The sequence below is a fragment of the Schistocerca piceifrons genome, chromosome 3 (genome assembly GCF_021461385.2).
Source record: "Schistocerca piceifrons isolate TAMUIC-IGC-003096 chromosome 3, iqSchPice1.1, whole genome shotgun sequence".
Lineage (NCBI taxonomy): Eukaryota > Metazoa > Arthropoda > Insecta > Orthoptera > Acrididae > Schistocerca > Schistocerca piceifrons.
Window position 1 is genome coordinate 623,119,911 of NC_060140.1, and position 22,275 is coordinate 623,142,185.

Here is a 22,275-nt window from a genome sequence, read left to right on the forward strand (position 1 = left end):
AGATGTACAGAATCGAAATGGTAAGAAAAGAGCATATGGAAAACATGACTAAAAGAGGACATAGTTTGAAAAGACACACCCTGAGATAACAAAGAATAGTCTATTGGCTATGTGGGATAACCGAGGAGGGGGGCGGGGGTAAAAATTGTAGCGACAAACTGAAATTTGACAACAATAAGTAGGCTGATGTTGATTTGGTCCCAGTACTTATGTAAAGATGGCGAGACCTGGACGGGATGGACTTGCATGGAAGGCTGCATCAGAGACTGAAAACCACAAAAACAGTACGAATTTTTTAATGTAATGTAACAACTATAGGCTTCCCGCGCAATCGTGATCGTGTCACTTACGTACCTGATTATTAAGACAATAATAATAATAATAATAATAACAATAATAAAAACAGATGCCTATAAATATCTAGGATACAGACAAAAAATAGGAATAGATAATACAAATATTAAAGAAGAACTAAAAGAAAAAATATAGACAAAGACTAACAAAAATACTGAAAACATAATTGACAGCAAGAAACAAGACAAAAGCTATAAATACTTATGCTATACCAATATTGACCTACCCATTTGAAGTAGTGAAATGGAGTAACACAGACCTAGAAGCACTCAATGCACTTACACGATCACAATGCCCCAAATATAGAAAACATCACATACATTCAGCAACTGAAAGATTCACATTAAGCAGAAAGGAAGGAGGAAGGGGATTTACCGACATAAAAACCTACATTATGGACAGGTAGACAATTTAAGAAAATTCTTTATAGAACGAGCAGAAACTAGCCAAATACACAAATCAATCACTCATATAAATACATCGGCTACACCACTGCAATTTCATAACCACTTCTACAACCATTTAGATCACATAACATCAACAGATACGAAGAAAGTAAATTGGAAAAAGAAAACACTACATGGCAAGCACCCATATCATCTAACACAGCCACACATCGATCAAAACGCATCCAACACATGGCTAAGAAAAGCCAATATATAGAGACGGAAGGATTCATGATTGCAATACAGGATCAAACAATTAACACCAGATATTACAGCAAACATATTATTAAAGATCCAAATACCACAACAGATAAATGCAGACTTTGCAAACAACAAATAGAAACAGTAGATCACATCACAAGCGGGTGTACAATACTAGCAAATACAGAATACACCAGAAGACATGACGATGTAGCAAAAATAATACATCAACAGCTTGCCTTACAACATAAACTTATAAAACAGCACGTCCCCACATACAAATATGCACCACAAAATGTACTGGGGAATGATGAATACAAATTATACTGGAACAGAACCTTTATAACAGATAAAACAACACCACATAACAAACCTGACATCATACCAATAAAAATAAGAAATTAACACAACTAATCGAAATATCCATACCCAATACAACAAATATACAAAAAAACAGAGGAAAAAATTGAAAAACACATCCAACTGGCTGAGGAAGTTAGGACATGTGGCATCAGGATAAAGTTGACATTATACCAATTATACTATCAACTACAGGAGTCATAGCACACAATATCCACCAGTACATCAATGCAATACAGCTACATCCAAACTTATATATACAACTATAGAAATCCGTAATTATTGATACATGTTCAATTACCCGAAAGTTCCTAAATGCAATAGAACATATACCGTACAGTTAAAAGGAAGTGACGCTTGGTCAAGGTCCGCGTCACTTTCCATTTTTAACCAGACATAACGTCTGAGAAAGGAAAGAAATAATAATAATAATAACAGTACGAAAGATAAGCTACCAAATTCTAACTGAAAATAAGGGGCACTGTAAGAAGACACTGACAGCCATTGCCTGTATGCTACAGCCTAGCATCCAACTGGTACGAGTTAAGAACATAATAAAGATAAAATTCTATGTGGTTGGTCCAGATAACAGTCCGGAGTCGTCCTGGAAGTAACAAGACCACTTAAATGAAATACAAATGAAAATCTTTATGGCTATATCAGATAACAGTTCTTAGTCGTCGCTATGGAAATTTCGTAATTCTTGTTTGTTTTACTGAGTTACAGTAACGACTACCACAGGAAAATGGTCACAACAGTTAGTCGTACCTATTAACCTGGACGATAAATGTATACCTGCATTTGGCTCCTCCTCATATGCACTCTTCTCTTCTGAAACTTATCGCTTCCCATCACACACACGAGTATCACATATTCCCTGACGAGAGCGGCAACTCGTATTGCTTTTTAAACAACACATGTCTGCTCCTCGGGTTCTGTGGACTAGAGTGGTTCCTGTCTCCCCTCGTCGGCTCGTTATTCTAGTTACCCCAATAGCTAACTGACAGCGCTACATAGATGTCTGAGATTGCTCATTCACCGCAGTTACACAAACGATCGGTAAATGGTAGTACTGTCCAGACAGGGACAGATCAGAAATTATCGCCATGTCTCACAGAGGAGTTGCTAACGATTATGTGACTGCACAGAAATTTTTATACATATGATGAGTGATCTGTAGCACCGCGGCCTGTATATTCTCTGCTAACAACTCTCAATAGTTGACGGCGACCCCTGTTATCTAGGCGTTCTTTCCTAGGTCTGTTTACCAAAGCAATGGAAGTTTTGCCGAATCGATGTACTGATGGTTGGTTCTAATAAGGTCTGGTATAGTGTGTCTTCCATAACCTCTCCCCAACCGCGATGCTGATCGTCACTAAAAGTTGTGAGAACATTTCAGTCATGTAACACGCTGAACTGTTCAATTTACTGTCTCCCCTGGACAGCAACTATTTCTAATTCGTTTGCTCGAGAGCATATAGCCATCAATTAAATTAGTATGGGCGCTGGTGACTATGCTGTTGAGCGCACTATACGTGCCACCACCACCACCACCGTATTTACATAAGTTGTGAATATGAACATCAAACAATTTGTTAATATGTAATTTTCTTTACGTTAACTATAAGATACGATGTATACATAGCAAACTACAATAGTTGGTAATGACATGTCGCCTTCAATATTACGCTGGTAACTGTAGACACATGCTAGTATGAAAGAAGAAATATTAAAACTATGGCATCCTTGATCTGTGAAGTCAAAGAATGTAGAACCCAGTGTTTCGTAACAATACTCGCTTTAATTTTAAATCCCATCATGAACATTTAAGCGGTATACACATTAACGATATCTGAGACAATGTATGAGCAAATATAGAAATGGACGGGAACCTTTTATAGTGATATGAGGTGCCACGCTTTATATGATCCTTCTCAGCATGACCGAACTGTGGCTACTCACAACGTAATGAATCTGTCCCATGCGGTTACTGGAGAACTCGAACCTATACTCTCCCTTCTACGCATTCCTCGTCGACATATAAAAGCAGTTATCGAATTTCTTTTCAGGGCAGCAAATAAGATCTGTTTACTTCTACGCGTCGTTTTACGAGTAACTAACACTGGCCCAGAGTCCATAAGGTTCACCTTTGGACAACAGTAGTAGAGGCTATCTCGAATTACGCTCGCTTGGAATTGTAATTACGAGGTAATGTCATGTGGTGGTGTTCTTAACTCACACTTAATGATTGCCAGATGGAATGCTTCTCACTGACACGAGTAACCAGATGTTTCCTAAGGCAGATCGGTCTAACATACATCCTATAAATACACTCAAGTGTATTGCTGGTGAGTTGTAGGCAACTTCGTTTATGCCCTACAGGTGTACTAGCTAATTCAATAATAGAGTTTATAAGTTATCATTTAGTGAAAGTACCTTCGATAATTTAATAAAAATATGGTGAGTGTAAACTGGGTTGATCGATACTGTTTGTAAACGCCAAACGCATGGATAGTATCTGAATACAGGTTTTTGTTAATTCATAGAATGAGAGTAACCCTCCATTCACTACTTCACGATCATTAAAACTGCGGTTAAGTGAGGTGCGTTCCTATACAAACGAAATATTACAAACTGAGTTATGGGAAGACAAATCCGAGACGCGTATATCTCATTTGAATCTTCCAAGAAAATGAAATATTACCACATACAAATAACACCAATGATCTATTCATGCGAGAGCCTTCAGTGACCCAAGAAATTAAACGATTCGCACAACATATTCGACAATAACAATGCACCTACAAAATTTTTAGTAACTGTCCTATCGTTCTTGCCCTAGCCGCAGCTACTCATCATATTCTGCACTCGGTTGTGGGAAGTTACGAGCTACGTGATCTGTTACAGACTGCAACATATCAGCCCCAGGCTCCTAGCACAGCCCTTCTATAGATATGCAAACGCTGTTCTCTCTTCCGTGTCCACTGATTAAGTACATCGTTCCGGTCTCCAGCTGAAGTGTGTCATTTTTGGTAAACAGCCGAAGAATTCTTAACCGGAACTGAGTACATTCTCCATTCTACATGAAAAATTACCCTCTGCAAAATGCTGGCCAGTGGTATTTTTGTTAACAGTGCAACAATCTCCCCTCTTGTGTAAAGTTTCACAACATTAATGAGTCATTTCGCTCTTACATGTGCAGTTCTCAACAGTTCTGAGCAGCACTCCCTCTCTTCAGCTAAGTTTTCTAAGTGAACCAGTAGGTACCAGTCTCAACGTCCAAAATCCTCGGGGGCCGGCGTCCTGATTTCCCCTCCTCTGCTATTTTTTTAAGGTTAACCACTGCGGAGCAACCTAAAACCTATTTGGACAAGATGGTGTTCACACAGCATAAGGTAGTGCCACAAAGTTGGCCCTCTGCTTGACGAAGAGAAGAAAGGATTCCTGTCTACAGTGCCAGCCATCGCTTCTCGCAGAACGCGGAGATCTCTGTCTGGTACTGACTTCCGCCTGCGTAGCATTCTCAGAAGTCGACCCATTAGGACAAAACCGAGTTCCTGTGGAATGCGTTAGGACAGCCGGCACTGCTTGTCAAAGCTAAGGTCCTCCACGAGTGTATGTGTTCATCATTGTACGCCGTACGACTTCTGTGAATGTGGACATGAACCTCATATTGCGCAGACCCCATTACGAGCAAAGCTGCCAGGACGCAGCGTTAAATTCCCCACCACGAAGAATGCTTGAGTTGCGCGTTTATCTGATGCTAGCAGACAGTTCATTAAATGCCTTCTTCCTCATAAAATCTAGCCGAAATCCCCAGGGAATTCCCTGGGCTCTCTCTCGATCGTGTCTCATCGTGGGCGCGGCTGAAGTACAGAAAATTTCACATGCAAAGCAGCCATTTGTAAAGAGAAAAAATTAATATAAAAGTAGATGGCTTAATCCTGTCAGTCACTGATTTCAGTTATTACAAGCATTAAATAAATTATTAACTGACAGGAATAGAATTCAGATAGTAATGAATTTAAATAATTATGAATGGAAAATGGAAACAAACATTGGGTGTCATTGGCCGGGAGGCCCCCGACGGGGCAGGTCCGGCCGCCTCGGTGCAGGTCTTATTACATTCGGCGGCACATTGGGCGACCTGCGCGCCGGATGAAGATGGAATGATGATGAAGACAACACAACACCCAGTCACTGCGCGGAGAAAATTCCCGACCCAGCCGGGAATCGAACCCGAGCCCCTTAGGACTGCAGTCCGTCACGCTGAACATTCAGCTATCGGGGTGGACGTCACAGATTTTCCGAAAACTATTTTCACGTAGGTAGCTGATGTATTCGAAGTTCCGTAGCATTCAGTAAATTTTATTCTTTAGGGAGTTTTTCTTATTTCCGTGCTTGTTAGGAAAAAATTATTGTTTTGGGAGTTCTTCCTACTTCCATGCTTGATAAGAAAAATTGGAGAGAAATTTCTTCAATAATTTTTAATTTTCACCAGCAGAAACGTTAAAGAGTATAAGCCACGTGAAAGTCTGTCACCATAGCCGCTCAAATATCAAACTGGTCAAAAACTCATTCACATAACGAATGATGTTCAAGGACTAACACTAGCCAAATGTTAAAGAATGAAACCGGCGCTGCTGCCTAGCCTCCCAAATCCTGCCACATAAACACCATGCTAACAGCCATATATCTGGCCTCACCGATTTACAGATGGGGAAAGATCACGAACTGCACACTACACCGTTTTACGAATGAGGCAAACAGCTATTGCTACAAAGCAGCAGCTGAGTATTAATAAGGCAGCCTAACTTCCAAACTTCCAATAACAATCAATTTTGATAACATCGTCTGTAAGTATAATAATGTATCACCATTTAAATAAAGTAGAGATTGATTCACCAGGGAATTCAAGATGTAGGATTTCATAGGCTTGGCCAGCAGTAATAGAAACCAGTCACTACAGTACAAGGTTTAATCTAATTCAGTGGTGGTACTCTACGGCGACGGTGGTAGGTTGTGCTTCCCTACAATATCGGCCATCTTCTATCAATGAACCATTTGTCTACGCTCATTTGCTAATTTCCAATAAAACAAGATACCTGCACTGTGAAATAAGTATATTCCAAACATAGTTACAAAATCACTATAAACTTAATGCGGAACATAATTAAAATTATTACTACCGCTACGATACTTATTATGAACGCAATACCGTAGATATTTTGGCAAATCAGGGTCCATCATGTCTTTCAGAAAGTAGACCTAAAATTGCAGTAAAGAATGAAAACGATAAACAGAATTGCTTACTTACAGGAGTAAGTTACTACACTGTCGACATCTAACTCACACTGACATTTCGGTAAGTAAATAAACATTTTATAATTAGTACGCTTTGATCCTGTTTCCGAAGGCGCAGCACACTAGATCAAGTGCTTGCTTTACAATAAAAAAGAACAAAGTGATTAGTAGACACCTAAATAATATGGTGGAAATCTCAGCAGGCTCACAGATTTTTCTGAAAATGCAAACCATAGTGATCGATGTAGGGCGAGAATAGTTTCATTTCGCTAGCAAAATGCTTCGTTTAACAAAGTAAAGTAATCAAAAAATGGATTTTTCAACGGTTAGGAGTTTTGAATGCTGTGTAACCCATGCCAAGCAAACACCGAAAATTTTTCTAGCTTTAGGTTTTCATTTGCTACCTCTGAGCCACTGGTCACTACGTTAACGACCTCATCTACGGATGCAGGAAATAAATGATTAAGTAAGTAAATTCGTCTTATGTCTCTGTCACCTCTTCTTATGTTATAATATACTGTGTTATGAAACCAAGACACTGCTGTGTTTCATGTTACTATTACTATAGGCATATTTCAATTTAACGTCTTATAGAATACGGTTATTACGTGCATCAGGTGGTCTTGGCATCCGTATGACATCGATGTCTCAATTGCTGCCACACTACTGAATATGTTTGCTCCTTTGATGTTGTTGGAGCTATAGTAGGCGTCAAACCTTTGCTGCAGCAGTTATATGTGTACTTGTTGAATTACAGAAGTTTATTTCGTAATGACGTTTCTTGACAGCTGTATTGACAGTGGAGTCAGCGATATTATACGGTTATAAGCTGTTTGCTTCTATGGTATTCTTTAGGTCATACCTTTGTCCCTACCAGCTATGTTATATTGCTTGTACAATTCATGTTTATGTGGTTCTATGCTCATTTGTAGTTTAATCATGCTGTGTTTTGGGAACTGGTTACGCCATACAGTGTTGTGGTGCGCGAAGTTTGTGACAATTTCGCGATGTTGTTGTTTTATTCTAAACGTGTTATTTCCAGTGGTTATTTTTAATTACGTGGTAACATGACCTCTGATACGTTGGAAGATTTTTTCTGTTTTTTTTTAATCACCTCGTGTTTGGAATGATATTTTCAAGAACAGTTTCTATGTAATGTTTGTATTTTAAAACAATCGGTTCATGTAGAATTTCTTGAAGGTAATTTTGTGTGTGTGAATATATTTTGATTCCTTCAAGAAGTGATTCTCTTTGTGCAGTGTGTAAAAACTTGACAGCTCATTCTATATCGTCCGCTGTACGTCATTCCGTTTTCAAGTGGTGGAAGAAAGTTGGTGAGTTACTGCCGCTCTCTCTTATGTGTCCTCGGTGTCGAATATTGAAATACCGACCAGTTTGACCTATACAGAATTTTATCACACAGGCCAAAATAAAACTCAATGGCAGATCTCTGTTTGGAACACACCTCTGTTACAGACGCCATAGTTAGGCTATGTATAGTGCCGCAACTTTTGTGAACTTCAAGAAACTATAGGAGCTGAAGCGGGAATATTCCACCATGTCCTACAACAAACTCTGAATTTTTTCAACCGAAACTGGCCGACACAAAAAATTGTCGCACTGTTTGTCGAACACAGCTCGAATGTTTGTTTCCCGGTTTTTCCTGGACCTGCCTTATATTATTAGCTGTAGTGCTAAAACTGCTTCGACGGTTCTTCTAATTCTTCTCGCATTAAACTGGTTCGTCCTTAATTTGCTTCTGCCTTTCGTTCTTCCATAAAATACACCGCCACTATTTTCACAAATTCCTGCTTTTTAAAAATTTGATTTCTCAGCTTAATCTGGGATATAACTGACTTAAGAACAAGGAGAAAACGAATACGGCAGTTTGACACTAAAGAGGAAAATCAAATAGGAGAAGAATTAGAGAGCGACAGGAGGCGAAAACTGAGATGAAACAAACCAAGGAAAAGAAGACGAGAAAGGAGTAGCAATTTTTCAGCATATTGCATTGGCTGGGCGATTACCAAATAGAAGTCGTGACTGAACGTCTACTTACGTGCATCCTGAATAAATGCCTCGAGGAAGTCGTCCAGAGTTCCTGTGTAGCCATTCCACAAACGATGGTGGTGGTAGTATGATAACGCCGTGTCCTTTGGATCCCGAGCCACGTAAATTATCTAATGACCAAACCAATGTAAGTTATGAGGTAATGACGACGTAGTTACACGTATAGAGTATATCACAAATATTAAAATGTGATCTTTAAGCAAAAAAAAATTGTATTATTAAGACATATTAGTTTCTATCTGTGTTTTATATACGGCGCCAGCTACAGTATTTAACACATCGTGCCTGTTTTACAATGTGTTTCCTTTGAAATTTGACTGCACTATGAAATTTTTTATACGCTGTTCTTTCGTTTAAACAGCTCCCACATCAGTTGCGAGCTACTAACGTTTATAATTTTCCTCGCCTGCGCGTTCCGCTTGTAGATTCTGGGAAGTCTCGAACTTTCCTGAAGTTGGTTATTCAGTTTACACAGAGGGAAGCTCTGTGCATTTCTCGGTGCTTTAATGATATACTGTGGTTAAAGGTGAAAACTTTGCAAAAACCCAATTAATGCTATGTACTTGGGCATCCAGAGAAATTTATACAAGAAGATACAACTTTCTAAAATTTCCATTTTTGATAAAACTGTTTCGATGAATTTTCGAACGAAATTTTAAAGGAAATTCACAAAACTTACTGTTTCTCAAACATTTAATACTTATACCTGAAGTATTTTTTGAGGTAGACGACTTTGATACTTGAAAGGTCTGCAAACGCTAAGATACACCGCACATTTTTTTAATCTTTTTGAATTATCTAGACATGCTTTCTTTGAAAGGTGACAGCCAGTTTTCTTCACCATCCTTCCCCAACCGAGCTTGTGTTATATCTCTAATGACCTCTTCGGCGACTGGATGTAAAAACCCCAATTTCCTATCAACAAGTTAGGAAGTAAACCTGGGAACTCTTCACAAAGATATTTTTAGTCAAATATCAATAATGTTTGGCTGAAACTTAAAATTAAAAGTCTAAAATTAGACAAGAAATACGAGCGACTGAAAAAAATTCTGCGTAATATCAACGAAAATGCCACTAGTTAGTACCCCTCAAAATGGTCAAACAGCAAATAAACCAAACAGAAAACAAGAACACGTATTCAAGTTTAATAAATTCTACTCGTATAACACTTATTAATTACAAAACTTCACATCTGATCATGTTAATGGGTTTAATGCAGTTTTCTCATTTCTCCTATTTTTATTGCTGGTAGCAATAAGGCAGTTTTAAAGAAACTTGTTTTGTAAACTATATCACATGTGGTCCCAGGGGCAGCATTGGACGATATGAGTGTGAGATATCATTGTAAATCACCATCAGATTGAGTCTAGGACAGAAAAAAGATGGTAATATCTCCAAACTTTGGCCCGTTATGATGTACCCTTGCAGAATTCGTCGCTCTATCGCTGTATACCGCGGTGTATGGCACCACACGCAGTTTGGAAAGGTCGCAGCTCTAGCGGAATACGTCTTCACGATGTTAGAATTTCACAATTTTCTTCTCTTTTGGAGCACAGGAATGACTATTTCTTGCTGTACCAGGAGCATCTGCTTCCACAGATGAAGTACAGGCATATCTACGATATAGCAAGCCCGTTTCCTTAAGTGACTGTTACAATGTAGACTCTGGCCGCGGAAGTCTATGTAATTAATTACGGTCATGCATCTAACCTTTAGAGGTTCACTAAATTACTGACTGAGGCCGAAAAAGATGTCTGCACCTGTTAAAATGCCAGTAGAGCTTTTTTAAAGGTGGGATTTCATATTTTTATTGCTTCCAAGAATTCTCTTACGATATATTCAAATCAAAACTAAAATAACGTGTGACTCATACGGTACAAATTATTGACCGAGGTCAACACATCGTTCTGCAAAACTGTAAGATTTAAAGGTTAATATTTCGTACAAAAATGTTTACAAAATGTTGAACAGTTCTTTGTCAAATATCGTTGAAAACTGCTTCCAGGAGAGGGAATTTCTGAAGACTTCAGTAAGAGTGAAATGATTGACTTACCGTACTCAGGACATGTAATGTAATAGTAATAATATAACTTTGATCCCAAGCAACAAAGATATTATTCAGTTCGATAAAAATAGCACAAGGAACAATAAAATCCTTTGTTTGAAGGAAGATCGTTTTGATGTTAGTGCTAGGGTAGCAATTTTAACACTGCTGCCGTTTCACTAGAGGTGAACTTAGAGTCGTTCTTTTCAAAATGCTGTGAGTGTGATTTCATTCAGTGTGGAGATAGGAAATACACTGGAAGAAAATGACTGATCTGCATAATGTGGAAGGTACAATACACACTAGTAAATAATAATGGAAGTATTTGCACAGCTGAAGTCGAGAAAGGAGTCCGATACGGATGCCTCAACACACTTGTTTAAAATATGTTACTGAAAAAGGGATAAGCATTTCAATGGAGAAACAGATTAAATTAAAATAAATGGAGAAATCTGATGATTCTAAGTTGGTGACAGACTGGGGAGTAAGTCTACAGTAACTAGAAGCAAGGTAATGTTTGACATGGATGTTCATTAGAGCGGGCTGGATTCAGTGAGAAACAAATCAGGAGACTGTAAAGGAAATAAATGAATAATGAAAACATCTAAAAGAAACGGAAATGAGAAAGATAAGATTTCTGGGGTGTGTACTGAAGAATAAAAGATTAATGAAAAACATTTTGAAAGTAAAGATACTGGGTAAAAAAGACAGACGAGGAAAATTTTGTTAGCGGGAACTAAAGAGGACACAAGATACCAAAACAAGCCAGGAAAGGCAGTTGAAATAGAAGAGTGAATGACGTAAATGGAACGACATGGGCTAGCTCTTAGGACTAATAGTGGGCACTGGTATTCGAGAAAATAAGTATTTTTCTGTTGTGGCAAAAGGTCGTAACAATTCATACATCTTAAAGTGTAGACGACTGCAGTACCATTTATTGGCGAATGTAGAAGGGATTTCATATGATGTGGAAAATGAACTTATCCATTTAGGAGAAGAGCAGCGATAATACTGGGCTTAATGCCTGGCATTCCTCATGTAGGGCAAAGACTTAAAGATAAGCGAGCACACTCAAGGAGATGAGGCATTCATTAATTTCCTTAACATATGATAGACACAAGTGATAAATAAATATTCTGATGAATGCGAATCGCACCTCCCCTTGCATAAAACTGTCTATGTACTATGACGTCACCATTGTAATAAGAGTCTGTGAGGGATCCACGGTCTGTTACTCAAAGATAAGCATGTTTTATTTGCACAGTCTGAGGATGGGTGAAGAATCGATAGTCAAGCCCGAGAGAGCCCAGGAAGTGATATTGTTGTCAGATGCAGTCAATAACTTTGCTGTTGTAATGATCTAGCAGGAGGAGACATTCCGTGCCGGCCGGATATGTGTCTCGAGAGCCGTCGGTTTACACCTCTTAAATCGAATTATACCGAATGATGACAACATTTTTTTACCAAAAGGATATTATAAATACAGAGTGTCTATATTACGTGTTCGTGTCTGCTGCGCCGCCCTGTGGATTGTATTGAGGATAGCTTTTGCAGACCGTTACAGCAGCGTGTGACAATATTTCAATACATTCGACCTGTGCTAAGATTAAACGTGAAATGAAGTGTATGACAGTGAAAGTGACCATTTAGAATTAGTGACAACGTGTAACTCCACTTTCTGCATACTTTTCGTGACTTCGATTAATACGAAACCTCTTTTCTTTGAGTGTAGGACTATCTAGCTGGTACACTCGTAATTCGGAAGAAACAACTGCCATAGCAGTAAACACCGAGTAGCGCTTTTCCATTAGCTCTCGGTCATTTAACATAGTTAGGCTCGTACATTATTCGACCGCTAACAGTACCACAAATTTAGTCGAGGGTCTTTCATATTGGCTACTGTTCCTAGGTCTTGTTCTTAGGATCGAACAGGAATGAATGTTAAACTATGAGGAGTGTAATTCAACACAATTCCAAAAGTAAAAAATGTCAGAAAGAAGCAATATCGCTTGGAATGTGCAGTGCAATAAGATCTTTTTATCGTGAATAAACTTGATTTCACAGTATCAAACACTAGAAATGATTGTCATCAACAATGACTGCAAGGGTGAGTTAAAATTCTCGTATGTGACTGGAATTCAGATGCTAAACAAAGACACTTGTGGGCATTATAGCAATGAAAAAGGTCAAATATGCGTCACAACCTTATCAGAGAAGTCTTTTCTAAAGATTTGACGCCCGAAGTTGCATTTTCCATGGTTTTCCATGGCTAAAATCTGTTGATTTTATGTGGACCCATAAACTGTAATGTGTATGCTAGTTCCGACAATGACGAGATCGTTGAATGACACCACGCATGCGTGCAGAGAAGCTGAGTCAAAAAGTAGGGAGTGGCGAGATGATTCTGCATGCTGCTGGACGTGATTCTGCATGCTGCTGGAAGCGAGGAAGGAAGAGATTTCAGATACTGGATGACGTGATGGACGATGCAACATACAGCAGCCTTAAGAAGGAAGCAATGGATCGCAGAGAATGGAGAGGCAAAGGACCTGCTAATATAGCAGAAAACTGATGATGTTCATGCCTGTTGTTGACATCTGTTACTGTCTACAAATACTCCGCTTTTACTGTATAATTAACCACTTTGGTTTTTTTGTATCGAAGAGCATATTCTGTTCAGGAACAACCTTCGTGCAATTGGAATAAACGAGTAATCAAGATTAACCGTTTGGTTGTAGCCCAAATTGTTATTCTGTTGGATCATACTATTAATTACTTTTTCCTTTTGATAATTAGTAAGTACTTACTGATTTGTTTAATTGTATAGCTGTTTTGTCATTGCTAAATTGAGCTGCCTAATGTTTCTGAGAGCGAATACCTTTTGGTCACATGAGAAATATTCAAGTCTAAGGGCCCTGACTCACTTTTAGTGGTTAGATAGTTACGAATTGATGCTGACTGATAATTAACATCTCATTATTGTTACTTATCCCCAATGAAGTTACAGTTGTTTGGAATAGTCCAGGACTAATCAACGGGAGCTAGTTAAGTTGCACTTGAATGGTTGTTTGGGAATAAAGAATAGTAGCTACTCAAGCTGCAGTTAGGTGGCTCATCTCAAGTGTATCTGGAATTCAATTTAAGATTTATTTTGGGATCAAGTGTCCCAATAAACGTTTCCAGGCGTTAGCAATAGCCTATTAGAGTGGAAGCTATGAGCTTTAGATAGTGCAGTAGTAGAAGCAGCAGTAGTACTCGCAGCAGTGGATTCGTTAGGTGTGGGAGGATGTTCTCGTGTAGTAGCTGCCAGGAGCCTACGCAATATAACTGTATGTTTACACATAGTAATCGTCGCCACTCCACAGTCTTCATGCATTAGTCTTCGCATCACAGTTTCGTAATACTGCAGCATCTCAGTGCCATTGGGTATCAGCGCTGCAGTGTTCCCATGCCGTGGTGTTTACATGATAGCCTTCGAGCTGAAACACATTTCTATCGCAGTGTCCACGACGCACCATATTTATACTGCAGTATCTGTATTGCTTCATCTCAGAAACACTGCATCTACACGCCATCTCCCGTCTGCACTGTAGAATCAGTGAGACGCAAGTTCAAATGGTTCAAATGGCTCTGAGCACTATGGGACTCAACTGCTGAGGTCATAAGTCCCCTAGAACTTAGAACTACTTAAACCTAACTAACCTAAAGACAACACACACATCCATGCCCGAGGCAGGATTCGAACCTGCGACCGTAGCGGTCGCGCGGTTCCAGACTGTAGCGCCAGAATCGCTCGGCCACCAGCGGCCGGTTGTGACGCAAGTCATCTGCACGCAGTTTACGTGGCACAACCTCTATACACTCGCCACACTGCAGTATCTGTGCTGTAGTATATCAGTGCTGTTCGTGAGACCCAGAAAATATTAGATACAGGCTCCCAGGTAGATGCCATTTTCCTTGACTTTCGGGAGGCGTTCGATACAGTTCCGCACTGTCGCCTGATAAACAAAGTAAGAGCCTACGGAATATCAGACCAGCTGTGTGGCTGGATTGAAGAGATTTTAGCAAACAGAACACGGCATGTTGTTCTCAATGGAGAGACGTCTACAGACGTTAAAGTAACCTCTGGCGTGCCACAGGGGAGTGTTATGGGACCATTGCTTTTCACAATATATATAAATGACCTAGTAGATAGTGTCGGAAGTTCCATGCGGCTTTTCGCGGATGATGCTGTAGTATACAGAGAAGTTGCAGCATTAGAAAATTGCAGCGAAATGCAGGAAGATCTGCAGCGGATAGGCACTTGGTGCAGGAAGTGGCAGCTGACCCTTAACATAGACAAATGTAATGCATTGCGAATACATAGAAAGAAGGATCCTTTATTGTATATGATAGCGGAACAAACACTGGTGGCAGTTACTTCTGTAAAATATCTGGGAGTATGCGTACGGAACAATTTGATGTGGAATGATCATATAAAATTAACTGTTTGTAAGGCGGGTGCCAGGTTGAGATTCATTGGGAGAGTCGTTAGAAAATGTCGTCCAAGCCACAACATTTCCACATTGCTGTGTCTACATGCCAATATAAGTCCACAATGCAGTAATTTTGCACTGCCACGACTCTGTGTCACAGGGACTTAGTATAGCTACAGCTCCACATTGCAACAATTCCATGCTGCCTGAACTTCACACTGCTGTAATTCAGTACCACCGCAACTCCATGTCACAGTGTCTGTTTACTACCACAGCTCCGTGACACAACATCTCTGCACTGTACCATCTCCGCACAGCATATGGTGATCCCAGGTGCCACCTTCAGCTGTGCATCGCACCAGAGCAGAGGAACAGAGGCAATGTATGACAAATTTAAGTTAAGTACATCTGCAGATGTATTGTATTTGTCTTTCCGATCGTCAGTCATGGCCGAAAAATCAAAGAGTCACCAAGTAATTGTGAACGTAGGGAGCAATAGGTGATACAAGCAGTGCAAGGATTAAAAGGGAAACAGATACGTTGTATTAATCTGCGTTAGGAAACCGACTAACGGCTATCATGAATAGATTCAAGCTTTGGAAATATGGAATCGAAGCTTGGCAGTGGTATTGGAGAACTAAAACCAGATCTTGGGTGAAAAATAAAGGAAGTAATTGAAAAATGTTATCAAATGTAAACCAAAATTTACAGAAATTGAAAATAAAACTGAAAATAATACCAAATAAGTGTAAGGGGTTAATGATAGGGTTGATGAGGAAGAGAATGGTTTATTACCCAAGGTGGAGGCTGTGGAAGTTGATCTTGTGGGACAGTTTGAGGCGCAAGAATGGAAATGTAAGATGTATGAAAGACAAGCAAACACAAAATTTATGTATGTAAGAGTATAATTTTTAATGTAATGAACGGATAAGAAACAATAATAAGGAATTGGAAAGGGGAAATATTTGTTTCGAAAGAGAATATCGATATGGTAACAACAGGGCGTAGTAATTTCACGTTAGGATGTCCTATTGGCAAAGGCTGAATATCAAGTTTTCAGTGGGGAACACAGATGTCATGCAGTAGATTTCTTGGCTGCATGTAAGGACAATTTGTGGCTGTTTTAAAAAGGAAGATGGATGGGGACGTTCAGACACTGGCTAATCAGAACGCTGAACGGTTTGTGCATTACAAAACCTTTAAAAAAACGTTCTTGAGTACGTTTTGGGAGCACTCAAAGCAAATGACATTGCAAAACGATTTTTAGAATGGGCCAAGTTATAAGACTGAGAAGGAAAAAATGAAGGCGTTTTGTGTTAGTTTCTTGAATTAATTAATTCGTTTGAAAATAACACTGACTGAGCTTATACAACTATCATCTTTGAAGAAGAGACTGCCAGAAACTTTGGAATGTAGATTTATCCACGTTGCTACTGACACTGTGGAAGAATTTTTCAATTTCATTGAAGACATTGGTAGGATGATGTTACAGACTGCAATTTGTTTGAGCACAGAGAAGGTGTTGCAAATCAGAACATGGAAAATTACAATAACATGAATTATTGTAATGGGAAGAATGAGAATAGGCGGCCAGATGAGAGAGATGTGATAAGCGTGATTCAAACTGGAGAAATAGGCAACAGGGAGAAGGCAGAAATTTTACAGGTGGGGGGAAGGAATAGTTTTGGACCAAGAAGAGAGGATGGAATGGCAGGGGTCAGGCCATGGAAGTCCGTGAGGTGCGAACTCTCAGCACATATAGTCAGCAAACTAACAGGTGTTTCACTGAAGGTGATCAGTCGGGCTAATACCTATGCTATGAATAAGATCAGACAGGATTGCAACAGTATAAGAGATTATCACCACACAATTAGCAGAAAAGCGATGGATGTTCGACACACAGATGCTGTGAACAAATATGTTGGGGATATAATAAGTACAGTAGATGGAATAGAAGGAATTACTGTAGCAAATATTGTGGAACAGGGATCTAATAAGAGAGATAAGTGGCTGGGGGATGTGTTGGCACAAATTCTCAAGCATATTTAATGCCATTTATTAATGGGTGCAACAGTCTAGTGTGCATACAGACTAAATAATAAGCAATGCACTCAGTGCACAGAATTAAAAAAAAATCAAATTATTCACAAGGGTAAAGAATTGAGTGCGCATGGAGAATAAACCATGACTAAAGAACTCAACGCTGAGAGAAACGAAGTATGGCTTATGACCTAATAAAAATAAAGCACTTTTAGTTAACGCACCCCGACGGAACCCATCAACATTGCAATTGTGGAGTAACAGTGAACATGCAATTGTGACAACACATTAGTACCAGACATTATATCTGGGATGTCAATAAATCAGACCCTCTTAGGTCATTCAGACTACACACACAGGGGTGTCAGTTCTTTACACAAAAGTGAAAAGTGAAAGCATACGAGACACTCAGTCTAACCCGAAAGCAGATCCAAGACACTCAGTCTAACCCGAAACAGATCCAAAAATACCCATCCAATGCCAACACCATAGTTAACACTAAACAACTAAAAGAAGAGAGACAAAATTGACAATGGAGCCAATGATCCGCAATGCACAGAATGTAAGAACGATAAAGCAATGACAAACAAAAGCAATGACAATTTAATTTTCAGTAGACACACTTCCTTCAGCTAGTACTCTTTCAGGCTCGACATTGGCCTTCTCGTGCTTTAGCACATAACCAATAGGCAAATCTAATAGGCCAGCTGTGCCTCACTTTTATGCGCTACACGGAGCACTTACCACAACAAACCCACATTCCTCTAACAGCTGTGTCCAAAAACAGACTGCAACAAACAGATCTTCACTTCTGGCTGCACTGCATTCCTTGGATATGCAAAGCCCATCACTGCACGCTGCTCTGTCTGAAACGATGTCCTGTATTGACAGAAAACCAACTGCCAGCCTTCGACGTCTGTCCATCATGATGCCTCGCTGCTCTGCCGTACATTTCCTGTTTCGTCTCTCCAGGAAGTGGTCCTCACCCTCCAAGTTGCTAGTATGGTTCCATTTGCTGGCCAGTACCCATTTGCCTGTGCTCCACCACAACTGCCTGTTGCCAAGTGATGCTGGCACTCCAAGCAATTTATGCACTCTGTTTATGATTTGAACACACACTAGCAGTACTGGGAAAGACGAATGTGCTGCAGTTCATACCAGAATGTAATAAAACTAAGTTTAATAATGATCAAATTAAATTTTATACTTGAGAAATTTTCGACAGAAATTGGCTTTGTGAGCCAGAAAACTTTGAAAACAATGTGGGTTTAGCTTCAGTTAAGATTACTGAAGTGTCTGAGACAGCCGCCCTAGTTTCATCCAAGATGAAAACAGATGCTGATATGAAGGGGCAAGAAGTTAAAATAAGTGGAAGTGATTGTGGGTAGGTAAAAAGTGTTACTGCACTGATAGTGATGTCGAGAATTCTACAAAAAGGGTATGTAAGTCTGGTCAAAGTGGATCATGTGCTAATTTTAATAATGCATGCAGCACTGGTACAATAAATAATAAAATCATTGTTGATTGTATACTTAGGCCTATGAGCATACATTAACTATACCCATAGTGATGACGAATTTATGAGAGAAGTAAGGATGAGTTGTAGTGATGAGAGTCTTTTTATTGAGGATTTCATTGGCGAAGTAAGTTTCTTTTTTGTATGATGAACATATGACTCAGCGAACTAGCCAACAAACAATTCAGACTCATGCAAAAAAATGACGAAGATTTTGAGCTAGATCAGCACAATTCCCCAATGAAGCTGTCTATGAAGTAGTAATCGAGTAAGTAGCTGGCTTTGATCTGATGCAACTTCACTGTTTAAATGTTTTGAATGGATTATTACTGTGGTTTAACACCTGTCTATTTCATGACTGCTCAATTAAATAATGCCTTAGCTCACACTATGTCCATTTAATTTGTAATTGTCTAATTAAACTAAGATTAGACTGTGATTTTGCTCATACATGTTTATCTTAGCAACATAAAGACAACTAATCTTTACATGTTTACAAAGTATGCTGCACACCCATTTATGTTATGAAAAATTGTGTGGCCGCTCGACAGTTAAGATTTATAATAACGTACTTGTGATGGAGGAAGAAAGTAGAGAAGAGGTTAAATGGATTGATTTTAGGAAATACAGTTAAAAATGTAACTCCTTGAAAGGTTCAGCAAATTATTAATACTGAAGTGGTAAAATGGAAGAATATTGCTTTAATAGAATTGGGATGTTGTGTGTGAGCAGTATGTGAGCCAGTTTGGCAACAAATTAGGTGCAAGGAGTTGATGGAACTACCTGTAACACATACAGCAGCAAATTATGTGCAAGGATTTGGTGGAACTACCTGTAACACATAAGAAAATTAAAACAGCAACTGGAGCATGTAGTAAACCAATTGACAAAGGGATTTTATAAGATTTTAAAACTGAGGGTCATTATTTTAATATATGGTGCTTTGTAATTCCAAGTTTGGATATGAACATTATATTGGGGATGGATTTTATGTACAAATGTGACTGTAATATTGTAGTAAGAAATAGGAAAATGGAATCTCATGCTAGGGATGGATTGCAGAAAAAGAATTAAATTAAAAAGCTATTGAAAAATGGTCAAACAAAGAGTCACTTGTGAAGGATTGGATTGGATTGTTTGGGGGAAGAGACCAAACAGCGAGGTCATCGGTCTCATTGGATTAAGGAAGAACGGGGAAGGAAGTTGGCATTTGCCTGGAGCGATTTAGGGAAATTACGGAAGACCTAAATCAGGATGGCCAGATGCGGGATTGAACCATCGTCCTCCCGAATGCGAGTCCAGTGTCCTAACCACTGCGCCACCTCGCTCGGTACTTGTGAAGGAAAATTGCAGACAGTGCACATTTATGGGTAATAGGTAAGATGTATAATCAATAGATGATATGGATCGTTTATCTGAGGAACAGAAATCATAGCTCACTGAGTTACTGTGTACATAATTTTCAGGTAAGCCAAAGGAAGTTGTTGATTCTGAATATTCTCTGAGGTCAAGCCGTTTCCTTTTGCTGTTGCAGATAAAGAAAGCGTAATGGCCAGAATGAAAAAGAATGCCAGATAGGTAATAGATTTAGGTAGGAGTAAATAATGTAATTCTACTGGAAAGGTTAAAAAAGATGGATCAGTGAAGACTGAAAAGATATAAGGAACAGTTAGAATCAACATCATTTTCTCAGGCCTTCGTCCCACTTCAACACAGGGTCGGCACTATTACGATGGGTTTGGCAATGTTATTGTCAGAGGGTGACCAGATGCCCCTCCTGTCACCACCCTGTACCACCCAGGACAGAAGTAATGTACTCCAGCTGTCTGTGTCTAGTGTAAACCATGAAATAGCGCAAACGTCTTCAAATGTCTGTGAGTCGTGTAACTGAGGCGGGGCATGGGGCCAGCTCGGTATTCACCTAGCGAGATGTGGAAATCCGACTGAAAACCACATCCAGGCTGGCTGGCACACCGGCCCATGTCGTTAAACCGCTGGGTGGCTCCGATCCGGGGCCAGCGCCCCTACTCGAGTCTGGGAAGTAGCACTTAGCACTCTCGGCTAACCCAGTGGGTTAAGGAATTGTTAGAATGATCAGTCTGAAAACATGAATGAATTGTTGGAAACTTTTAATGATGTTAAGCTCATGTCTAGTGTAGATATGATTCTTGGATTTGGCAGATGCCTTTACTTGAGGCAAGGAAAAAGTATTCAGTTTTCCATTTGAAACGAGAATACATATGCAGAGTAGTAGGTTTTGGTTTATTAATCACTCTGGTTCTCGCTATCAGTGCACTAAATCATTGTATTGGATCTGAATAATTGAAGAGATTATTTGTATATGTAGCTAATATACTTATTACCAATTGCACCTGGCATGAACAGTGCCAGTCGCAAGAACAAGTGTTCACAGCAATTTATAAGAGGGAGTGACTCTCAAGCTCAACGGATGTGAGATTTTACAGGTGGGGCACTAACTAACTTCTGAAGATATTCTATATAACAGATAAGAGATGGAGTCTATTCCTGGATGAAAAATGCCTAAGAATAGGAAACAATAAAATTCATTCGTTGAATTATGCCCTTTTTATAGAAAATTCATTAGTGATTATAGTATGAATTCACACGACCTGTGTAAGTTGTTGAAAAAGTGTTCCACATAGGACTGGACATCTGTATTCAACAAAGCTTGAAGGTATTAAAAGTCGTTTACTTAGCAGTAAATTATTATACTATCAAGACATATCACTATCTTGTTTCATTGCCTCAGACAGCTTAGATTATGTTTCAACAGTGAACTTGTTCAAGGAGGAAATAAGAAATTGGGGAACCGAGCACAGAACTATTGCATTTGCTAGCTGAATACTGACCAAACACGAACGTATATGTGATACATTGGAAAAGGGTTTGTTAACAGTAACCTTGTTTTCCAAAAGTTTGGATCTGATGTGGAGGTAAGAGAGATAATTAATTCCACTGCTCACTAAGCCTTAAGATATTTACAAGATGCTAGGTTAATCAGATGTGATATGGTTCTTCGGGAATTTAAGTATAATACTACATAAGCTGAGGGAGGGGAAAATGATGTAGTAGATGACTTGTCACGTTTGCCTTCAGTTGAAGCAGAATATGAGGAAGAAATGGAAGGTGAAAGGTTTCAGATACCGTATAAAAGAAGTGCAATGGAAGAGCAGGAAAGTAACCTATAAAGATATGCAGAGATTGTAAAAAATGGGATCAGTTATTACTATTTATTAAAGTCAACTTTGGATGTAATGGGAATGAAAAACTTAAAAACTGTTACAAGAGTAGGTTAAATCTTTGGACAGGGAGGAATGGAAATTAGTTTTCCGAGATGAACACATAGAGACCTTAATCGATTTTATTCATTACAGACAGTATTGTGCACATAAATGTCTGTAAATAATGTAGGGGTACATTATTTTCAACAAGTTGGCTGGGAGT

The 22,275-nt window shown here is 39.2% G+C and overlaps 1 protein-coding gene across 1 annotated transcript in view; it reads right to left on the reverse strand.

The window, feature by feature from the left end:
• The window catches only part of LOC124788347 (luciferin sulfotransferase-like), a 379,183-nt gene that overhangs the window by 132,565 nt on the left and 224,343 nt on the right, over window positions 1-22,275 (reverse strand). Inside the window, exon 5 of the mRNA XM_047255607.1 lies at window positions 8,725-8,845. Coding sequence (XP_047111563.1) covers window positions 8,725-8,845 — 121 coding nt within the window. The remainder of the gene's footprint in view (window positions 1-8,724; window positions 8,846-22,275) is intronic.